This window comes from Perissodus microlepis, chromosome 11, assembly GCF_051167445.1.
Source record: "Perissodus microlepis isolate ML-2025 ecotype Zambia chromosome 11, ASM5116744v1, whole genome shotgun sequence".
NCBI lineage: Eukaryota > Metazoa > Chordata > Actinopteri > Cichliformes > Cichlidae > Perissodus > Perissodus microlepis.
Genome location: NC_140471.1, coordinates 35055479 through 35077064, shown reverse-complemented (window position 1 = coordinate 35077064; position 21586 = coordinate 35055479). Strand labels below are relative to the sequence as shown.

The window sequence follows — 21586 nt, the reverse complement described above, 5'->3', positions numbered from 1 at the left end:
GTAAAGTGGAAAATAAAGCAGTCTGCTTTAGCTTGTGCCGACTTTGTGACTGACAGCACTGAATCACTCCTGTTGCATTACTGTAAATCAAAGTGTGCACTTTCCCACAATGAGAGACTCGTGCTCACGACAGTCTGACAGCATCTAAACATTAAAGCCGTTCCTCTTGGTTGAGCTGTAATGTTAGACGCACACTTCTCAGGGTTGGTGGAACTGCTCACGTTAGGCTTGGGAATTTTTCTTCCAAGTAACTGCCTCGTGAACTTTAAGAGAGACATTGCTGCTGGGTTTTTCAAACATGTGGTTTGCTGCTTTGATTACCATGGAGTGTGAACTGTTTACTTACATTATATTAAAAAGAGAAGGATCACTACTGCAGAGCAGTCCAAAGGTAAACAGATTGAACTTTAATTCTGGAGTGAAATGTCCCTTTAAGAAAGAACAAGTTGAAATGCAGTTTAAAATAACAAGAACTGCAGACTGAACTTATTTGGATCAGAGTTTTTAATCCTCTTGAGTTAAAAGGCAAAAAATGGGGGAAAAAAAATGTCTCAGTTCCCGACCAACAATACGAGACATGTAAACATTAAAGAAGGTTGAAAATAATTCCAGAAAAATAGAAAGCAAGACAAAGAAAAATGGAAAATTAAAACAGTTAAAAACATTTCTTTGGTTGCACGTTTCCACTTAAAGCGTGACATCAGCACTGTAAACAACAACTAGGCAGTTCTGTACTAAGGGAAAAAAAAAGATGAATACAAGACGCCACCATAAAGAGTTTTAAAGATTATAATTAGTCCCCTCCCCCGAAAAAAACGAACACCTTTTAAAGCGATATTGTGCCCGTTCCTGTCCTAAAGGACAATCACACCATTCAGAAATGTTCCCGCTGCATGAAATGATCTCACTGCCTAAACCCGTTACATTCAAAATCACATTTATACAGTAATCTGCTCGTATCTGAATCAAGTATTAAACATCCAGCCACAAGAGGACACACCAAACATTTCCCCTTCCAGAAAACAATCACACCGTCTCACTCACTCCACAGAGAAAAGTAGCTTCTTTCCTTCAAGTCTCATTAATCTGCGAGGATAAATATAAATAGACTTAATGTACACAGAGATAAATATGCTCAGGAGGCAGAAAGGAGGTGCGGAAAGTGCAAAGTGCTCCTCCGTCTTTGTGCAGTGAGTTTGCATGGCGTCGGTGCAGTGTGTCAGCCTGGCTCCTCCTCCTCCTCCTCCATCACAGTGTGTGTTTGACGGCCGTCAAAGGCTCACGTTTGTTCTGCAGGTTCTGCTGCAGCTCTCTGAACAGATGGTCCCGCTCCTCAGCATCCAAAAGGATTTGCTTTAAAAAGAAAAGCACTCATAAGTACAGTGAGTTCATTGTTAGTTCTGTACTCCTCCTACTGCGAACAACAACACTGAAGACAACTTAACCAAGAAGTAATATTTGAATTCAAGTGGTAAGCAAAAAACAAAAACCACCTGTCTGAGCTTAACAATTCTTCTCACGGTTTGGAAACACAAACAAAGGTTCATAAGTTCGAGAAATTCCTAAATTAGTGCAGTGTTTCCATACTTTCTGTAATATTTTGGTCAAAATGAAGCTTAAAGAACGCAACAAAGAACAGATTCTTTACTGCAGTCGTGTGAGGAGTCTATCAGTAGCAGATGTAAGCTCAGTGCTTTCCACTACAAATCTTAGGCCCTGTATCAGGTGCTCTGTCTTCACATATATGACAGCAAGGATATACACAAACACTGGCACTCACTCACTTCTTATTATTTGCCCAACAATAAATATTAAAGAAACATCAAGTATCAGTATTATTATCAAAGAGAGCAGATGGGGCACTCAAAGAATCCTGAACAGATTCAACAAACATGGCCTCCAATCAAGCTGCCAGGTGCATAAAGTGGTTCAGCGCTCTCATTGGCTGAGCAAAAACGCTGACAGTGTTGGTACTGAGCTGTTAATGAAGCTCAAATGTTCTGAGACACTGGCATGTGCAGCACAAGTGCATCTTCCTGGGGATAAAAAACTTTTTAATATTTATTTTGACACAGATGCAAAATATTTTAAAGCTTTTGTTATTATTTGAGGCGTTCAGAGTAGCTGCCTAAAATGCTGCAGAATGGCACGAATTGCTTCTTTACCTCGATGAGTTTGTCCCTCTTCTCCAGGCTGTCCCTGAGTCTCCTCTCGCCCCGCTCTCTGTCCTCCCTGTCGTTCTGCAGCGCTCGGTCCGCCTCCTTCTTCTCCTTCTCCTTCTCCCTCAGCTCCTGCCGAGCGTCTCTGAGCTGAGCCGTCAGGGAGGACACCGTCCGACTGTGACTCTCCTGCTGACTCTGGTGAAAAAGCAGAATGAACGGCTCAGATTTGTTGTGGCTGTGATGTGGAACTTTAGGGTCACAAACCGGAGGCAGCTTATGGCGATGATTTCATTTTAAATTTCAGTGTGGTTTTCCAGCCAGCACTGATTAGAAGCAATTTCTAAAAAACGAAGCACCACATTGTTTTGGAAGAGCAGCATTTTTACTGGTTAGATTATTCAGTTATTCCATTTTTTAAATTTCCTGTCATTTCTGTAAATCACTTGCTCTAACCTGTAGGAAAGGTACATTCAAAAGAAGTTTAACCGCTCGATCAGAGAAGCTGGAACTTAATTATTTTTCACATTATTTTGGTACATTAAAAAGTTTACAATTTAATATTTTCCCTGCATTTTCAAAAGTTTGTCTTATAATCTATTATAAACTATGAATGTGTGTTTGAATGTAGAATTATTAGGTAAAAGTGGAAATTCATCACAAACTCAGCTGCTTTTTGCTTTTTCAGTTTTCTAATTAACTTGAAATAATTAACTCTTCTGGCCGGGCTAATCTCCCACCTGCACCATGTCTTGGTATTCCTGCAGGGTCGTCGTAAGCTTGGTGACCTCCTGGCACAAGGTGGCGCTGCTTTCCTCTTGATCCTTCAACATAGCTGCCAGTTCAGCCCCGCCCCCTCCTGACTGCTGGCCAGTCACAGAATCTGAGAGAGCCTGGAAGAAAATGACACGTTTCTACTTACTGAAGTCAGTATTTACTGACAAACCTCAGCTTAGCCGTACAGAGGGAGGAATGCAGAGTTCATCCAGTCACACAGAGAGAGAAAAAACACTCCAACCGGGAGTCATGTCATATCCTAATAATACGAGAGACATGGCACTAAAAAGATCCTGACTTTAAATCTGGGGGAGAATACAGAAACATAAAAATGCTGATAGAAGTAAAACTTGCAGGGGAACCTTTCTAACTAGTTTTAATCACATCTGACTGATGCTCCTTATAGAAGCAGCTTTGGTTATTAGTCAAAGTTAACTCAGATAACTGCCCACCAGTGCATGGAGGCATTGCCCAGCGTTTCCCGGGGACTAAATAAGCACACAGACAGGCTCATAATTATACTGTTAGCACACTAATGACTGGCGGGTGTGTTTGTGTTCATGTGCATACTAAATACAGGTGACGCTTTTTCATTATAGTGATTAAATTCAATAAATTCAATTCATAATCTAATTCTAACCCAGAGAAACCGATCTAGCTCACTTTCTAGATTTGCTGATGCTACTGCAGGTTCATTCTGTCTGTGCACAATGACTTCCTGTCTAGTGCCAGGCTGTTCTTGTCTCTCTGCATACAGCTCCAACATTCCTCCAATAAAGAGATGTGAGATTTGCTCTCAAAGCACTGAAGCATCAGCAGACTACAGCGAGCCTCAACAGTTAAGGAGGGCGCGGCTACTTTAGGGGTTTTTCTGCCCTGCTTCTGTGAGTGCTGTGCAAAAATATTTATATATCTCGTGTTTTACGGCCACAGGACAGTAAAAGGAGAAGCTTCAGAGAGGTTTGTTTGGCTGCAGGTGTATTACCTCCATCCCTTTCTCCAGTTGCTCTTTGAAGGTGCGGATGAGAGCCTCCTTCTCCTGCAGGACAGCAGTGAGGGCCCCGTCTCTCTGCCTCCACAATTCCCTCTCTTTCTCCACCTCCTTCAGCAGTTGCTCCTTCTCTCCCAGAGCCACCCGCAGGTCCTGAGTCAAAAACAGAGAGAGCTTCAAGTACATGCAGCACGACTAAAGTGCTGAGCGTGCGGTTGTGTTTTGCGTTTAATTGCGAGTATTTGAATTAAATAAAGTAACCAAATAAACAGATCAGTATGTGTGCAATGTATGAATGAGCATGCCTGCAAAATAAACAGCATGAGAGGAGCTGACAGGATTGTTTAATATTCCTCGAGTTGTCCTGCATCTCTAACCTCGTATCAAAAAGAAATAGAGGCACAGCCAAACAGGAGACCACCCGTGTGGCAGTGTGTGGTCTTACACTGATGATGTCCTGGTTGCACTGCAGCACAGTGTTGAGGGTGTCCAAGTCTCTCTCTCGGTCTCGTCCAGCCTTCTTCAGAGCCTCGATCTCGTTCTCCATGCTCTTCTCTTTTTCAGTTATTTCAGACCTCAGAGCCTCCAGCGCAGCCTGAAGATCAGAAAATGAAACAATCAGCTTATCAACAGAAAATAAACATAATTTTGAACTCAATAAAAAGTGTCCATCACAGTACTTCCACCCTTTCAGGGACACGAGAGCTCAGTTTGCTGACTATCAGCAAAAATGTGTCTGCTTGTGCTGACAACCGGCGTGCTTCAGTGAGCGGGTAACATGTGTCATCATAAGCTTTGCCATAATGTCAACAATCAGCATGAGAATGACAGACAGCGCAGCTCTAACCTTGTTGTAAGAGATAATCTCTCTCAAGTTCTCAGTCAGCTTGTTGGCCAGCTCAGTCCCTGCTCCCTCCTCCACACACAGCCTGCTGATCAGACTCGTGCACTCCTGGAAGACAGGAAATATCTGTCTGTGAACACATTCGTGATCAGGGAAGACATTTTACCTGCATTTTCTGGATGTTAAATGATTGAAATCCTTTCTAAACGAGGATTACAGCGAGCTTTTAAAGCAAAATACTACAGAGAGTTACAATACCCAGAGGCAATGACTTGATATGGATGCAAGTGAGAAGCAGGTACACGGACATGCTCAAATCTGTTTAAAACCACAACTCTCAGTGTTCAAGTGTAAAGAAGGCAGAGGTGTGGATCAACAGAAAATGAAGTATAATGCTGAAAATGTCAGTATTATGTTGGTTCTGCTGCTTTAAACATTACAGGACATGGTTCTCCTTTTGTAGCATATATTTACTGTCTTACTCAGTGGTTTCTGCATTAAACGGCTTAGGTAAGCAGACTTTCTTTGAGTGTTAGATGCAAAAATATAAAGTATGTGCATATTTTAAATGGAAGAGTTTCAGATTCAGATAAGGTTGGCAAAGAGAAAGTAAGCTGGAGCCAGTAGCTTGTTAGCCCAGCATAAAGACTGGAATAGAGGGAAAGAGCCAGCGTAAAGCTAGAGACGGGCAGCCTTTGTCCACAAGCACATGTAAAACCAACTAATTATATCATCATATTGTATTTTATGTGGACAATGATAATCGTTTAATCTTTTTAGCAACTGAAAAGCTCCATCCTATTACATTATCCTTAACCATAAATGTCAATATTTTCTTTAATAGTCTCCATGATCCTCCAGTAACCTTCAGGTAAGAAAATCTTTCTGCTAGGTGAGCCCTGTTTTGTTTTGTGTTTTTGTGAGTCCACAAATTTTCCTGCTGTTAATCATCAACATGACAAGTAGCTACAAACACCGGCAGTCGTGATGAAAGCTTTCTCCGATCACTCGTGAACACACAGATTTGGCACTGCCACTTTAAACGTACAGCAGCTTCACAGAAAAACAACATTCCAGAGAGCTTTCGAGTCGGAGCCTCAGCAGCAGCAGCAGCAGCAGCTCGAGCTGCAGTAATGCTTTCCACCTCACCCACCTGGATCAGACGCTCGCGGCTGTGCAGGGAGAGGCCGAGGCTCTGCAGCAGGGAGCTGCCAGCCTCCTTCTCCTGGACCAGCTGGAGGAAAGAGAACAAACAGCTTCATTGAAAAGCCACAGAGGAGCCATGGAACAGCTCAGACTTCAGTACCTCATCTGAGAGTTTAAAGACGACCATTTCCATTATTGATTATTATTTTGTTGTGCGTTTGAAATGGTATTGGCTCAGAGTTTACCTACTTTTAAAAAATAATTTTAAAAAAGAGAAGCCAATTTTCTTATTTGAGAACTTAAACGCATTAAATATTTGAAGTATTTACTTAATAGGAAAATAATAATAATTACAAGATTTATTTTCTACAGAGTAATCCCTGAAAATTCTCAGCATTGTTTAAACAGTGACAGTGATTACAACTATTCCAACCTGCTGTGTGATAACTCATAAAACATTTAATAAACATATTTAAATATGCTCAGAACAAGCACTTTAGTCCTTTTTATTATTTCATTTCTGTAAGGATCCATTTAATTTAATACTTGGCAGCTTTGTTTTGTTTTTTTGCAAATCCCCAAAACTTAGAAATTAAATACCAAATTTTCCAAAGAGGAAAAAAGCTCTTCGTTTGTTGATCTGTAATCACCCAACACTGCTTTAAAACTGAAAAGTTTCAATATAATGTGATGAAGAGGCCATGAGAAAATAGGTGGCTGTTGTGACTGTATTCATTTATGTTTCAGTTCAGCTCATTTCTTACAGTTACAAGCCAGATGCAGCAGGAGGCAGTTTTCAGCTTTTTAATGGAACATAAAAAAGCATTCATCTGTTCATGAGGCAAATTCTTCCCTCAAGAGCTGCTGGAGATCAAAGAAAGCTAAAAGAGAGCGAGTACTGAATTTAAAAACATCAGTTTCCTGGAAAGAGAACAAAAACAAAATAAACTGTAACTGCTCGGGGCTAAATTAGTAACTTAAATATCAGTTACTGCACGTTTAAACCTGCTGCTGTTTTCAGAGATTTCACATTAATTATTAATAATGTTCACCATGTGAACACAGCAGCCTCGCTGTGACAGGTCATGAGGCCGGTTAATGATATCCTCTATCATAAGACTACCGAGCCCGGGGCAAACTCCACTGGTCGGGGAAGATTCCAGTGAGAGGCTGTGAGTGTGTTTGTGTTGTGCGTGTCTTTATGTGCACCTGAAAATGAGGAAATGTAGACACACCCTGCACAGATACAAAACCAACCACCAAACCTCCATTCCTTTCATAATGCTATATTTGTACTCTGTCAACACTCGCAGGGTGGCTCACGGAGCTGTTTGGACATGTGACAGAGGAGCTGCTGTGTCACACTGCTGTAATAAACCTGTTTTTCTTCTTAGAAATAAAAGGCTGGAGACATTTACCTCGCGTGACAGCGGATAAAAATAACTCTGTGGTAATAAATAAATATCTCTTAAATCACAATATCAGCAGCATCTCCGTTCAGTTTACCCTTCAAGCTAGTCTAGATACCAGTAGTTAGTAAATCTGGCCTTTGCTTTGCTTTTGCTTTCATATCCACAAGAGAAGTGATGGCAATCAGAAAACTCTGTGTGATGCCACTGTGACATTACCCACTGTGACATCCCAATCTGAAGCTGCACCTTTTAAATTTTGACTGTTACCATCTTTTTGTTTGTTTTTTCAACTCAGACATTATGAATTTCGAAGACACCGACGACCCACTTCATCATCCATTTGAATTAAAGTAGGACCATGTTACGGTCCTACCATAATTTATAAAATGAACATGATGCTGCGTTATAAAGGACTATCAAATTAGCGTGTCAGATCAAAGACCACTGAGGTCACAAATTGAGTGAGAAGTAGGACAGTTTTCTTACAGGCCCTGCCGACCTTTTGAGAGAACGCAAATTTTAGGGACTTTAAAGCTTTTTTCAAACTGAAAACTAGATTCATTTTATTATTCAACATCTAAAGAACAAACTGAAAGCTTACAGGGGCCCAGTCTTGTGATCCGTTGACTTCCACCTGTTTGCTTCTCCCGTGTTTCAGCTCAGCCTCCAGGGTCCTGATGCGGGATGCAGCTTGGTCAAGTTGGCCTTTTAGGTGTCGGATACCATGATGAACTCTAGCAGCAGTCTTCTAAAATAAAATAAAAAAGCCTCACAATAAACATGGTGTGGGGTATTATGCAATACACAAAGAAAAGTAACGTGTAATTCTAATCATGTTGGACGTTTGGACAAGCTGCAGCTGTTCCTGGATAAACTATTGCAGCACACGGTCAATATTTACAGCTACTAGCACACATGGCAACTGCTCAAAGTTCATCCAGGCCTGCATGATCTTCTACAGCACACTCACCTCTCGGTGAAGAGGCATGAACTCGTCCCTCAGCAATGTTAGGACATCCCCATTCTCTTCATCCATTTCATCCCCTCCGTTCTCCACATCCCTAAAGTTCAGCACCCTGGTCACTGTGGGTGATGCAGTCTCCTCGATTTTTCCCGGGTACCTCCCATCCCTTTTGCCCAGAACGGGGATTTTACTTCCTGATGGCGAACTGACCGGCTTCCCTCCAATACTTCTCAGCTCTCTCAGCATGAAGTTGACTGACTGATCACTTGCTGAATCAAAGGGGTCATTCCCGTCCAGAGAATCAAGAGACTGAATGGACTCCGTGTGGGAAGGAGCTCGTAACGAGAGACTGGACCCTGCCAGGGAGGCTGGGCTGGAGTTGACGGATGGCACCCTCTGCCAGTGGAGGGGCACGCTCTGGGATCTATCCTGGGACAACGGGGAGAAGGGCTGGAAAGGCATGTGACGAGGAACCCCACAAACTGACTCGTAATCAGAGTCGGACACCCGTAAGGAATCACAACCTTCGCACCCCTTCCCTTTTCTGCATCTTTTCCCCGTTCTGATAAAATACGGACACGTGTCCCACTTCTCTGACCAGCACTCATACTCTGAGAGCGCCATATTCTCCTTGAGCATCTCCCTGTAGCCTTCCTTCTCCACCTCTCCTTCCTCCTCGCTGGTGCTGCTCCTGCTCGGAAAGTCCTGCAGATGCCTGTGGCAGTAGTTTTGGCGCACCCACTGTCTGATTTTATCCCTCTCATGCGTCAGCTTCTGAAGGCGCTCAGACGAAAGCACCCTCACCCTGGCTATGACCGTGTCAAACTTGAACACGCGTTCTAGCAGGCACACGCATTTGCCACATACAAACTCCCCCTGCCCGCCGCCCCGTGGTACAGACTGCCCCAGTATGTGGGTCAACACCGTGAGCAGATCCACGCTCTTGGAGGGGGAGCTCACGGACATCAGGGACTTGGAGAGAGAAACGGAGGAACCAAGAGATAACGTGCTGCCTGTGAAGAGAAACAAAATGTTTACTTTTACATTATTACAATATGTTAAGCATTTTTTAAGCTCTATACTCACCCCAGGAGCTGCTCTGTGATGACTGGGACCGGCTACCTCCTCTCAAGGACCCTGTTGGGGTCTGAGGCTGACCAGTTTTCTTATTCTGGCCCCCAAACAGCCACCGCCGTTGGTTTCCCTGGAGAGCTCCGCCACATATTTGGCACTGGTCATTTTTACTTCTGGAGGACATCTTGGACAGATGGATGGATGGACTTCTTCCCCTTGTTGTCCAATAGATGAGGAAACTGTAAATTAAAGCAGAATTTAGCTCAAATGTTTCATACAGACACTGATGGAAATTCTCATCATTTACTACCGAAGACCTGGTGTTGTGAACACTGTAGGATCAATATTAGGTAGAACAAAGTTTGCTTTTGAACTATACACATAAGCTGGATCCATTTCCTTTTTGGCCTGGAGGGCAAAAATTCCATGATTTTCAAACACAATTTTGGATTTTGATTGATCAGACCACAGGAAGCTTTTACTTCCACCCACTCCATCACAAACGAGGCCCAGAGAGGGCTGCTGGGGTTCTGGCCTCTTTTTGTTTTCTTTTGTTTTGCTTGGTGGAGTTTTAACTTCCATTTATGGTTCCAGCACTGGTCTGTTGTAAGCCCACAAAGTGATTTCCACTACAGAACCATGTGTGTTTTAATGTAATTGCAGCTTGAGGATCCAAACATAACACACATTAGTTTTTTTCCACCCTTGTTCCTTGTGTAGAGAAGTTTTTTCTCTATTCTCCAATTCTTTATTTGATATATATCATTTTCACACATCTCAACATTTCTGGAAACAGGGTTGTGCATTTTTATGATGTTTGGATTTACATAACGAGGAGACGCTCAAGCTGGTTTCTTTGTGTCAACAGAAAATATATTATGTTAGTGTACTTTGAGGGCTCTGCAGATTACAGTCTTCTTCTTTGGCTTCCTCCTCTGTCACACGCTCTGCTTGTCCTCCATCACTACATCCATAAATGCCTGGCAGCTCTATCTTCAACATCCTTTCTCCATCATATCCACCATCCCTCCTGTGCACATGTCTAAGCCACCTCAGCCTCGTCTCTCTAACTTTGTTTCAAAAATGCTCAACCTGAGCCGTCGCTCCCAATGACATTTTTAACACCTTCAACTCCGCCACCAGCTCAGCGCCACCGTCTCACAGCAGGTCTCCCTACCATATCGTAAAACCTTCCCTTTCTCTCTGCCTGCTATCCTTCTGTCACAAATCACCCTGACGCCCGTCTCCACCCACTCCACCCTGCCTGCATTCTCAACAACAGGTATTTAAACAGCTACTTTCATTGTCTCTGCTCCTTGCATGTTCACCGCACCACCTAAATCCCGCTCCTTCACACACATGTATTCGGTTTTGGTTCTATTGACCTTCACTCCTCTTCTGTCCACAGCATACCTCCACCTACTCCAACTACAGGTCACGGTGTTGTCTGACAACATGATACAGAGACTTCTGCCTTATCTCACCTGTCAACCTTTGACCCTCTCTTCTCTATGCGTCTCCATCAACACTCTCAAAGTAAACATCAGGTGTGTGGAGCTCTTTCTCAGAATGAAGCCGCACTGATGCTCACTGTTCCTCACCTCTCTTCTTAACCTAGCTTCAACAATTCTTTCCCATATCTCTAATGTGTGGCTCATCATCTTCATCATTCTGTTACTACAACTCTGCACATCAACCTTATTGTTGAAATGGATGAGTAGATCCAAGATTCTGTTGAGCAATCTGATTAGAAACTTAACTGCTGTCTCTGACATCACCATAGCTCCACAGGTTTGTCATCGGGGCAAACCACCTTTACACTCTTCATAGCTCCCCTAACTTTCTTTTAATCCTCTGCACTTCCTCATTCTCTAGCTTTCCTCCATCCATCCTAGTAACCCTCCACTCTTTCTCATTTTTTTCAGTCATCAGCTTCTCAAAGTACTTCTTCCATCTTCCTAGCACACTCTCTTAAAATGTTATGAAAGTTCCATCTCTATTCTGAATCACTCTAACCTGCTGCACATCCTTTCTAGCTTGACTTCTCTGCCTAGCCAACCATTACAAGTCCTTATCTCCTTCCTTAGTGTTCAGCCTCAAACAAAACTTACTTTTCCTTTGCTGTACACTTAGCTTTTTAGTACTTCTGTCTACATACTTCATCTCCCTGACTATACCATTTTTTCCTCGAATACCTTCTTGTACTTCCTCATTCCACCACCAAGTCTTCTTGTCCTCAGCCCTCTGCCCAGAGGACAGGCCAAAGAAACTTCTGCTGTGCTTCCTCAGTCATTTGGTAACTCTTTCCTATCACCCAGGGCCTGTGCCAGCTCCACACTGAATCATCTTCCACCATTTAATCCTTGCCTCTGCCTTCATTTGCTTTCTCTTCTTCATTTTCAAAGCCATCCTACAGCCTGCAGACACCCAATCCTGCCCAGCTACATTGTTCTTTCTTTGACTGTTGTTGACTGTTCCTTTTGGATAAGATATACTCCCCCACTGTTACATAAAGCCTTCTGTCTTGATGAAATGTTCACTTTAGCCATGTCCAGCCTTTTGGCACAAACTACTACCATCTGTCCTTCTGCACTCCTCTCCTTATCACCATACCTACCAACACCTGTTCATCTACAAGTTCACTCCAATCCTCATTCTTCCCCTGGGGATCCTCCCTGCAGATTACAGTATATTGATCTAGTTCCACTATCACAGTGGCATACTAGCTTACTGAGAAGGTAATGAATTTCTTCTGGTACAACATTCATCATAGGCAACGGTGTGCCTAACTTAAAGTTTAAATGGATGGCTGAGAATTGTCTGCATTTTCCAGCTGCCTTCACACTTAGCACGACTCGTTCTGACATTATCAGCAGCCTGACTGGTGCTCTGATTTACAGCTTTCTGTTCCCTCCGTGGATGTTTTGAGCCCTGTGCTGTCTGCAGCTACAGGCTGTTTACAGTAGCTCCCCACAGGGCGAGACACGTCGACCTTGAGCCACGCTGACAGTGAACTGCAGCCAGACTGTCGATGAATGAATCTGTCTTTCCAGCTTTCAGTGCCTCCGAGCGGCTTTCGCCCTTCAAAGGGCGCTCAGCTGTTTTAAACCCCAGCCTGTCCCGTCCCACAACATGTTTCCAAAAAGGAAACCCATCCCCATCCAGTGGAAAACATTTCAACTCAGTCTATCTCCCTCTATTTTAAGCTACCGAGGTCCAGAGATTCAACGTGAAAGCAGCGTCAGCGCAGGAAAGCAGCGTAGTTGATCCAGCACGGGACAAATCCACGGGAAAGTTTTCGAATCGGTGTCAACTTACGCTGAAAGTCCTGCGGGCCTCTCAGAGGGAGGAAGGTTTGAAAGAGCCGGCGGAAAGCTTCATGGTCGCGACAGAAAGAAAGAAGCAGGAGACACAAAAGATTTCCAACCAGAAAAATCTCCACCGGGAACTGAGCCGGAGCTGCGTTGCAACACACCGGAGAGGAGGAGGAGAGGTGGGTGTCACCTTAGTGACGTCACCGGTCATACCTGTTAAAGAGCAACAGCTGGAGCGAGTCAGTAAAGATCGTTACTGCTCTCGTGTGGCTCTGCGCTGACTCATAGGCCCACTACCACGCCTGCTTTCACTAATGTAATGAGACACGCAATCGGCCTTTCTGTTATGGAAGCATTTTTAATTTTAGCATTACTGTACTTTTCATGTGTTTTTATTTATATATTTAAGTCGTAGTAGTAGTGTTACACAATAAGTGGATCTAAAATCATTAATTATTACAGATCCACCTTTTTAGTAATTCAGCTGCAGAGTCAAATACTAAGTCATTTTATGCTATTCTGTCACATAGAATCTAATCTGGATGTAAGAAATAATTATGAGGGAAAAAACTGCGTATGGAAGATTAAATATATTGAATTTTTTCCTATAAAAATGAAATGAAATGAAAAATATATTAGCTAATCACAATTTAAAGTGAGATTCTGAATCAGTAACCCTTGTTGGAGAAAATGAATTGGATTAAGTGATTGATCACACTCCACCATGACGCTTTAATCTAATCATGAGTGAAGTGTCAGCAGTGGGACAAACTGTATATAAAATCTAAGCCAGGTCAAAGAGCCGGTTTAGATTTTCACTGCTGTTTAACTAGATTCAATTTCATCACAGCGCTGCTCTTTAAAGATGCTGAAAATATGTTGACTTACAATAACGACTTCAACTAGACGCTGGAGAAAAGTTTGGCAGAAGCATTATTTGCTGGTTTACATTCAAAAGTAATTAAGTCTCTATTCTTATGAGCAAAGCTAAATTTGACAATCGTAGGTAGCATCATAAATCTGCAGTTAAAGTCACAGAAAAGCATGAAAATATGAGAAATTTCTGAGAATGCACTTTAGAAAAAAGTTCATATAATAAAGTCATTCAGGTCATTAGTTGAACTGTACAGTCTGGGGGAACCAGACCAAGCACTGCAGAGATGCAAGTTTTCATGAAATATGTTAATGCAATTATGAAATGCACCTCATGAAGAGGAAACTAGGAAATAGCTTTGATATAAATACATTGTTATAAATTACAATACAGTTCCACCAGAGGGCACTGAGTGATTAATCAGGAGCTCAACTATGCATACAGCCGATTCTTCACCACGTGGGTGTGATACTGACAGTAAGCACACAGTGGACAGGAAGTCTCATTTAGTTATACTCTGTACTTCTGAGTATACTACTTCCTCTCTCCTTGTATATCTTGCTCACCTCCTGCCCTTACACCGCCATCTGAAGGTGCACGGAGTGGAAGTGAGGATGTACAGAATGAGAAATGAGAGCAGCAGCTACGCTCAATATTCAAGATATTTCCATGAAGGACTTCTCAAGGTACAAAAAAGGATCACAAAGTTTTGGCTGTGTACAAAATGCACTTTCTGTGAATCAGACAAAAACAACAGTTTAAAAGATGTTTCATAGATAATTATTATAAACACTGATCAGTGGAAAACATTAAAACATTAAATAAGATGGCTTATAAAGAGATAGTTCATCATAACCTGAAAGCTGATTATAAATGCAACTTATACACTTATATAAGCAAATCATGTTAATAAAATAAAAACCTTTTAAAAAAAATTACAGCAGTCAGTTGAGCAGTATGAATAGTGCAGTAAGCACAAATCCTGCACATTTGCACAGACAGGAGTTAAATCATTGTTTTCTTTGATTGCACAAAAAGTATTCACATCTGGACGGACGTCCACGGTTTTACTGTTGGAGAGTTTTTATGTGAGCCACTTCTCCATGCAGTTCCTGAACACTGTGAAGTTGGAGTGCCAGGTTGTGTGCTTCACCCCCGACTGAACACACGTCACCAAGTCGCCACGTTGGTCCAGCGTCTTCAGCCCAAACGCATCGTTCAGGTAAAACTGAGAGGGCAGAAGAAAATGACATGATTCAAGTTTTGTTTTTAAATGAACACAGTGGAGGGTCTGCAGTGAAAATAGTAGAGATATTAAAAAATACAAGTTTAGTTTAACACATTTGCAATAAAATACATTCAGCTAACATTTTATTCTTTACAAGAGAGCAGTCTAACACAGCAGTCCAGCAGGAGGAGCTTTTTTGTGTTCGTCTCTGTAACATCCTTTTGTTTTGAGTTCTTTCTTAAACTTCCTGTGCCTACTTCTGGTTTTCTTTGTGTGCTCATTCTCATTTCTCACATTTGTGCCCCTTCGATCCTCCTACCTGTTTATCCAGAAAACAATCTCATTACCCCATTTTGAAGAACGTCTCGATTCCTAAAACACGTCTGGTGACAGACAACAGAGGAGGCTTGCTGCAGGAGCTACGACTGAAGACGCACAGGCGCATCCTTTTTCAAAAGCATTTTTTACCTGTGATGCATGATAGAGGTGTGATACGCTGCTGGAACATGTTGGTGGGAGGAGAACTCCAAAATGAAGTATTCCTACCTTTGCAGCATCTGCACAAATTGTATGTTCTGTTCCCTGCCTGACTCCAGCCTCTGCCTTCCTCCTCTTCCTCCTCTGGCTCAGCTTTGAAACCTCTGCACCTAGCTCCACCCGTCTCTCCCTTCATCTCTCCTCAGCAGACTGAGCCACCTTCCTTTCAGCCTCAATTCCACCACCACTCCCTCCCCATCAACCACCCTGAGTATTTTTATTTTGTTAATAAAATGATCTATTCATCCTTAATTTCCTCCCTTCAACATTTGTGTGTGTGTTAAAGAAAATGTGTATAATATCCTGCCACACTTCCATGCTGTGAATGTCACTAAAAGTAGCTCTGCTATGAGATAATAAGATACAGCAGACAAATGATTCAGCTTTGCCACACATCCATCCATCTATTCTCAATTCATAAATAAAACATGGACTGTATAATGCAGCACAACTAAGAAACACCACCAATTTTCACAAAGCTGAATCAACACCTCTGTAACAGACTTAATATTATGTCAGTCGTTAAGTGAAAACCTACAGCAGGACTGTTGTTTTTAGCTACACCTCAATAAAAATGAAGTGTGTTGTACAGGCAGCACTTCAGTTTGCCACTAACCTCCTGCTTCTGCATTTCTACGACGTTTTCGCTGCTGTCATAGAATCCGAAGTGGCTGCACAGAAAAAAGGAAACAGTTGTTTCAGGTAAAGATGTTTCATAACTTTTACCACAAACTGATCACTTTGCAAACACATCGAAGGCTCTGCTGGTAAAAACGTTGTTGTCTCCAAACCGAGTATCTTTACTTAAGTGCAGTTTTAGTATAGGATAGAATAGAATAGAATAGCCCTTTATTGTCATTGTACATATATAACAAAATTGTGCGTGCTCCACATAACTGTTCTGGAATAAAGTTTTATTAGCAGACAGCAGGAATAAATAGCAATCAGAAGAAATGTGCACAAACATAAGAGAAAGGCACACATTTGAGAACAAAACAGTTGCAAAGTGCAAAGAAAAGACTTGGTCTGGCCTGAGTGATGAGGGTTACTCAGACCGTGGCTCAGAGCGGTGAGGTGAGTGGGGGGATGAATGGCTCAGGGGAAGGAACTGTTTGTGAGTCTGAAGGTGGGACCTGACTGACCTGAGTGCAACTGAATACAAATATTGTACTTTGAATCCAATATTGAAAAGGACCGATATGCATCTTAAGGTGACCAACACATAAAGTGCTGCTTTGTGGCCCACAAGCAGCAGAATGCACTACAGTAAATTTTGTTCCTCCAAAATTCATGTCAGGATTTTTTCGATTGATTGAAAGCCAACAGAAGGAAATTGATGGGTCAATTTATTTCAAACAGTCTCGTCAGTGTGACATAATGAGCCACCTCTCATTTATAAAATGTAAATGAAAGAGAACAAACAGTGTGTGCTGTAAAGCTGATGACAGTGAGACCTTGACTGCCACGGTGTGATGACACCATCATCCGGTCCTCCAATTAGCACCAACTTCTCGATTTGCAGGAAGTTTTCCCTCCATGCTGTGAAAGGAAAAGCCAAAGGCATGAACGTTTGTTTTCGCGCTAACCAGTGCATATGATGACTATACCAGATCCAATACCTTTCATGTCACTGTGAGGTCTTTCACCATTAAGGAGAGGCAGAAAGATGTTGTTCTGCAGGTAGCTGCGTCTTTGGTGAGGGTCTGTGGACAAAATATGTTTTATATTTCAGTAAATGTGCAGACTGTCTTCAGTTAAATCTGAAGAACTCTTGTTTTCTCACCGTTCCAGTAGTCACAAATAGACACTTTTTGACCGAATTTGTTGTAGCAGATAAAATGCACATTCTTCTTTAAGGTTTTGTGGAATACCTTCTGCAGGTAGTCTGTGTCTGTGGAGTAAGAGGATAAGATCAAGTTCATCTTAAACATCCTGGTGAATAATGAGAAGTGCGTTAAAAAGCTCACATTCTTTAAATGTTGAAGCTTATGCAGACAAGTTTTTAAAAGCTCTCTGACCTCCGTACTGTCCAGCCAGTGGGGATGACAGTGAAATGAAGGTGTGCACGTTGTGGTTGGGAGTCGTGGAGAGAAGTCCTCGACAAATTAGACCACCTTCATGGAAAAAAAGAGACTAAAAATGAGCCTCAGCTTCAGAAATTTCTACCTTAAATTCATCAGTCCTCACTATTATGCAGTTTCTCTATACAACTACTGCGTACTACGATAGAGATGAACCAGCGGCTAGAAGTGGAAGAGTGTGATGTGTCGTATTTTTACCTAAACTTGCCTAAACCTAACCAATGAATAAAAGTTAAAACATGATAACAATAATTAATTTTAAAAAATTAAATCAATCACACAGACAAAGTAAAAGCTAAATTAAAAATTCAAAAAGTCCCAGTCAGATATAAATTATTGTCTCCTGGATGAAAATCCTCTAAATTATGACTTTACCACCTCTCCAAACTCTAAATGTGGACCTTCTAAGTCTCCAGAATTGGACCTTTATTTCTCAGTTGTCAGGTGGGCATCAACGCTATAAGACTATGTTTTTGTTATTTTTCTATCAAATCTGTTTTTCTATTAAATATTTAAGTGTACGGCAGGAGCACCTTGTGAAAAGCACAGAAGATGGACACCATCAGGAGCATTTTTCATGATGGAGTTGAAGGACTGCCTGAAGTCTGGGACCTGCTTCCACAGCGGCTGCAGACTCAACAGGTCGTCGTACAAGTCAATCACTGTGACCTCAGTGCCTGGATGCACCTGAGAAGTGCAAAGAAATTGAAGCGGAAGTAAAACTTTTGGCACAATGAGGGGAAACATCAGCTGTCATAAAACTTCAGCCAGGTGCTCGAATGCAGAACTCTTAAGTCAAAACTGATCCTGAGGAAATGAAAGACACAGAGGAACAGAAATCGCTAACTGGAAACCATTTGCTGATTTTCACTTCACTGTTTTTTTTTTTTATCTGATATGTTATCAAGTCCAATATCATTTTAAGTATTTTATTCCTACTTGAAATACAAAATCCTGCCTTGAACCTACAGTAGGATAGAAGCTCTTGATTTGAGTGTTGAACATTTGGTGGATTCAGGTACCGTTGAGGAAATACCAACCAGTTCAATTTACACACAAACAGATTGTTGTTTAACCAGGAAAGACCCACTGAGATTTATAATGTCCTTACACGGCCAACCTGGACAACAACAGCACTAAAACACATGACACGTAAATTTTTAGAGAGCATGAATTTTTATGTTGATCAAGATTATTAACCCTGTCATGCATGAATTATGAAAACCTCGATCCAGATTTTTTTAAGCATTTTTATTCATCTTTAGGAATTAAACATGAATAAAAACACTTAAGAAAAAATTCTGATTGAGGTTGTCATAATTCATGCATGACAGGCTTAAATAAGAATAATTACAATGAAACACGTCATACATCTATAGTAACATTAAAGGACCAGTGGGTGGTGTGGAGTGACACATCAGTGTCCAATGTAGAGGTTTATGTGCAAGTATGCCATCAACACCGACACAAATACAAGAAAACAGCCTTTGAATAGCTGTCCACTGTAGGGACCACTATACATGAACGGGTTAACATATTATTAACATATAAGGTGAACAATAATGGCCCCAGAATTGATCCCTGGGAAACACCTTCAACCACATCAAGGAAGCAAGAGGTGATGCGTTCAGCATTCACACACTTAGTTCTGTTGGAAAGATCATTTTTGAACAACTCACAGTTTTTGCTTCAATAGCTCATGATCTACAGTGTCAAAAGCCTTGGAAAAGTCCATGAAAAAGGCTGCACAGTGTTTCTTACTGTGTAAAGCCTCAATAAAATCATTTAGTACTTTTAAGGCTATTTGAACAGACTGAACACGTGATCTAATATCATGACTAATGAGATATTCCTTCCTATTGCTCACTTACAAGAGACACTTTGGGGGCTTTTCATTTGTCTTTGGAAAGGATCAAACAACAGTCGAGTGCACAACTGTAGTTTATATGGTTTTGGATGAATAATAACAAGCATAGAATCATTTACGTAAGCACATTATCTGCCTGCTGCGGTGACAGAATACAGTCAGAACATCCCGTGCAAAAGATAGTCAGAGCAAATCCAGTTTAAAAAGTAATCATTTCAAAGTCTTTTAACTTGAAATGTAAGTCAAAGAAGTAAATCTTTAAGCGTGATCATTAAGTTCTAATAACTAGTACTTAATGATCAGACTTACCCCCTTTTAGCACTGTTCTCTATCAATCAACAGCTTGGCGGCTGGATCCCAGCATCCATAAGAGTGTGAGTGTTCGGTTAAAAGCACCTGAAAATGTTTTTAATGCTCAAATAGAACAGAAAAGCTCTGTGTGAGTACCAGTTTATTTATGCGTTTAAGTGGTAAAAAAATAAAATAAAATAAAATCACTGTTGTGAACTGTAATATTTGATAAAGTTGGTTTTACTCGAAAAATATGCAGACTTGTTGCCTCAAAGTTACTGAAAGTCAACCGAGAAAATGATACAAACTTGTTTTGACTGTGCAAATGAGGACAAGCCTCGAACTTGAAAACACATTTTCACTATTTTATAATAAATATGTAAACATGCTTGTACGCAGTTTTTAGTACCGCTTTAGAGACAACGCAGGAAAACTGGTTTTAAATTTGAACAGCTACTCTGAACATTAACTTGGCCTGGAGACGTTAATCACTGAGCCCGAGTCCTGCGGTCCGTTAATATCTAAACACTTCCACCAGAAACACATCCCCGAAAAACCAAAGTCTAAACGCAACCGTGGACACAACAGGACCGCATTAAGACTCTAATATCGAACATTAACAGGCCCGTGAGTCTTTGTGCACATATCATTAACAAGTTTGCACAAAACACTACAACGTAAAGACATCACCACAAGCACAAATAATACACCGCTTTTAATTCCTGTGGTAAATAAAGCGGCTCTAACGCATTTGGAGCGGTTTTCGAGCCTTGTTGTTCTGCAGCAGAGATATCGCACGCTGTGCGCGGTCCTACCTTCTTTATGAACCTTGACAGGTTTTGGAACTGCTGTGGTCCATCAAAGATGCCATGCACGATGATGACTGGTTTATAGCTGTCCACGCAAACACCTGCGACCACCACCAGCAGCAGCAGCAGCATCGGGCCATGCGACCCTGAGCCTACCCGTGGACACTTCATCTCCGCCCGGATACAGGTGAGAAGCAGTGCGGGGGGCTGTAGATGGACTCAGGACTTTGACCTGAGGTGGTGTCGTTAGTACGGCCGATGAGGGACTACAGCTCTCTTCATACTGACAACCAACCATACATGAGCGCGCGCTGCTTCCTCTTTATACACATGTATTTTTTCCACAGGCCACATCCGCTTTTACAGAATCACACCCCTTCAACATTCAACGGTCTGAACCCCATCGAGCGATCCGGCTTTATGATAAAGCAAAAGTCTTTTCGACCTTTTACTTCAATCAGTCACTTATAATTAATTTGAGACAATTAAAAAAATGTTGCATTTTAATAAATGAAAGTTTTTTTAATTTATATTTTCATCTGTTAGATGAACTCACAAATACACACAAGGCATACGTTAGCATCATGTTGCTGCTCATCTCTTACTTCTGTTCATGTGTTTGAAATAACTTCATGTTACAAGTGACGTGAACGTTTGTTTGTTTAAATGCGTTGTCTGTCTTAGCATTAAGTCTGTTGTTGGTGGTGATATTGTGTGTGTTAGACTACTATTATAATAGCAGGAAGTTGGGGTGGATCAGTGGCTCAGCTAATATAACTTATAATATTGACTCATCATGTACCACGTGTAAAAGCCGCGTGTTTTTGTCATGTTTAATTGTGATTAGAAACAATAAGCTTTAAAATTGTTGTCCAACTAAACGCCAGAACCTAAAGATTTTTGTTTACAATAAAAGAATTGGGAAATTGAGTTCTGGTTGTGAAATATCTCTAAAAATCATAATATGGATTGAAGAAGCTGGAAACATTTCTCAAATCTTAATAAGACACAGGACAGTACTGTATGTGAGGCTATGCCCGGTGTATTCAACGCCATTTTCTTCGCAGATTCTACTTCTGATAACATGTTATACTTTCCCCTGTTTACTTTTTTCGTAGTGTTTTGTCAGAGAATATATATCTTATTTTATGATCTCTTATGAAAGTGGAAAGACAGGCTGACATATGAGATCAGGCAGGACTCTGCAGATGATATTGT

General features: G+C 41.5%; 2 protein-coding genes across 3 annotated transcripts; both read right to left on the bottom strand.

Annotated features, from left to right (window-relative positions):
• Window positions 1-394: 394 nt before the first annotated feature.
• LOC146378379 (uncharacterized) lies at window positions 395-12854 on the bottom strand. 2 transcript variants are annotated; one of them, XM_084944423.1, is made up of 11 exons: window positions 12686-12854; window positions 9380-9606; window positions 8300-9306; window positions 7931-8074; window positions 5925-6005; window positions 4775-4879; window positions 4373-4522; window positions 3922-4080; window positions 2900-3052; window positions 2166-2357; window positions 395-1353 (listed from the first exon to the last, which is right to left on the bottom strand). In XM_084944423.1, exons 2-11 carry the CDS (start codon window positions 9549-9551, stop codon window positions 1249-1251), a joined length of 2268 nt encoding a protein of 755 aa, XP_084800549.1. In that variant the 5' UTR covers window positions 9552-9606; window positions 12686-12854; the 3' UTR covers window positions 395-1248. The 2 variants fall into 2 exon arrangements, with proteins under 2 accessions (XP_084800549.1, XP_084800548.1); XM_084944422.1 differs by having other exon boundaries at window positions 396-1353; window positions 7931-8077; window positions 12686-12851.
• Window positions 12855-14125: 1271 nt separating this feature from the next.
• Window positions 14126-20664, bottom strand: LOC146378378 (lysosomal thioesterase PPT2-like). The gene is made up of 8 exons (XM_084944424.1): window positions 20375-20664; window positions 17935-18088; window positions 17339-17434; window positions 17104-17211; window positions 16940-17023; window positions 16775-16859; window positions 15937-15991; window positions 14126-14783 (listed from the first exon to the last, which is right to left on the bottom strand). Exons 1-8 carry the CDS (start codon window positions 20537-20539, stop codon window positions 14640-14642), a joined length of 891 nt encoding a protein of 296 aa, XP_084800550.1. The 5' UTR covers window positions 20540-20664; the 3' UTR covers window positions 14126-14639.
• Window positions 20665-21586: the final 922 nt, after the last annotated feature.

What these genes read in the sequence shown, in the direction of transcription:
- LOC146378379 (XM_084944422.1), bottom strand. Translation starts at nt 9,551, where the DNA reads ATGTCCTCCAGAAGTAAAAATGACCAGTGCCAAATATGTGGCGGAGCT. An exon ending in TCATGCCTCTTCACCGAGAG is followed by an intron (nt 8,078 to 8,299) that starts GTGAGTGTGCTG and finishes ATTTTATTTTAG; the next exon opens with AAGACTGCTGCTAGAGTTCA. An exon ending in GCAACCAGGACATCATCAGT is followed by an intron (nt 4,081 to 4,372) that starts GTAAGACCACAC and finishes TTTTTGACTCAG; the next exon opens with GACCTGCGGGTGGCTCTGGG.
- LOC146378378 (XM_084944424.1), bottom strand. Translation starts at nt 20,539, where the DNA reads ATGAAGTGTCCACGGGTAGGCTCAGGGTCGCATGGCCCGATGCTGCTG. An exon ending in TGTCAAGGTTCATAAAGAAG is followed by an intron (nt 18,089 to 20,374) that starts GTAGGACCGCGC and finishes TGCACTTCTCAG; the next exon opens with GTGCATCCAGGCACTGAGGT. An exon ending in ACTGGCTGGACAGTACGGAG is followed by an intron (nt 17,212 to 17,338) that starts GTCAGAGAGCTT and finishes CTTACTCCACAG; the next exon opens with ACACAGACTACCTGCAGAAG.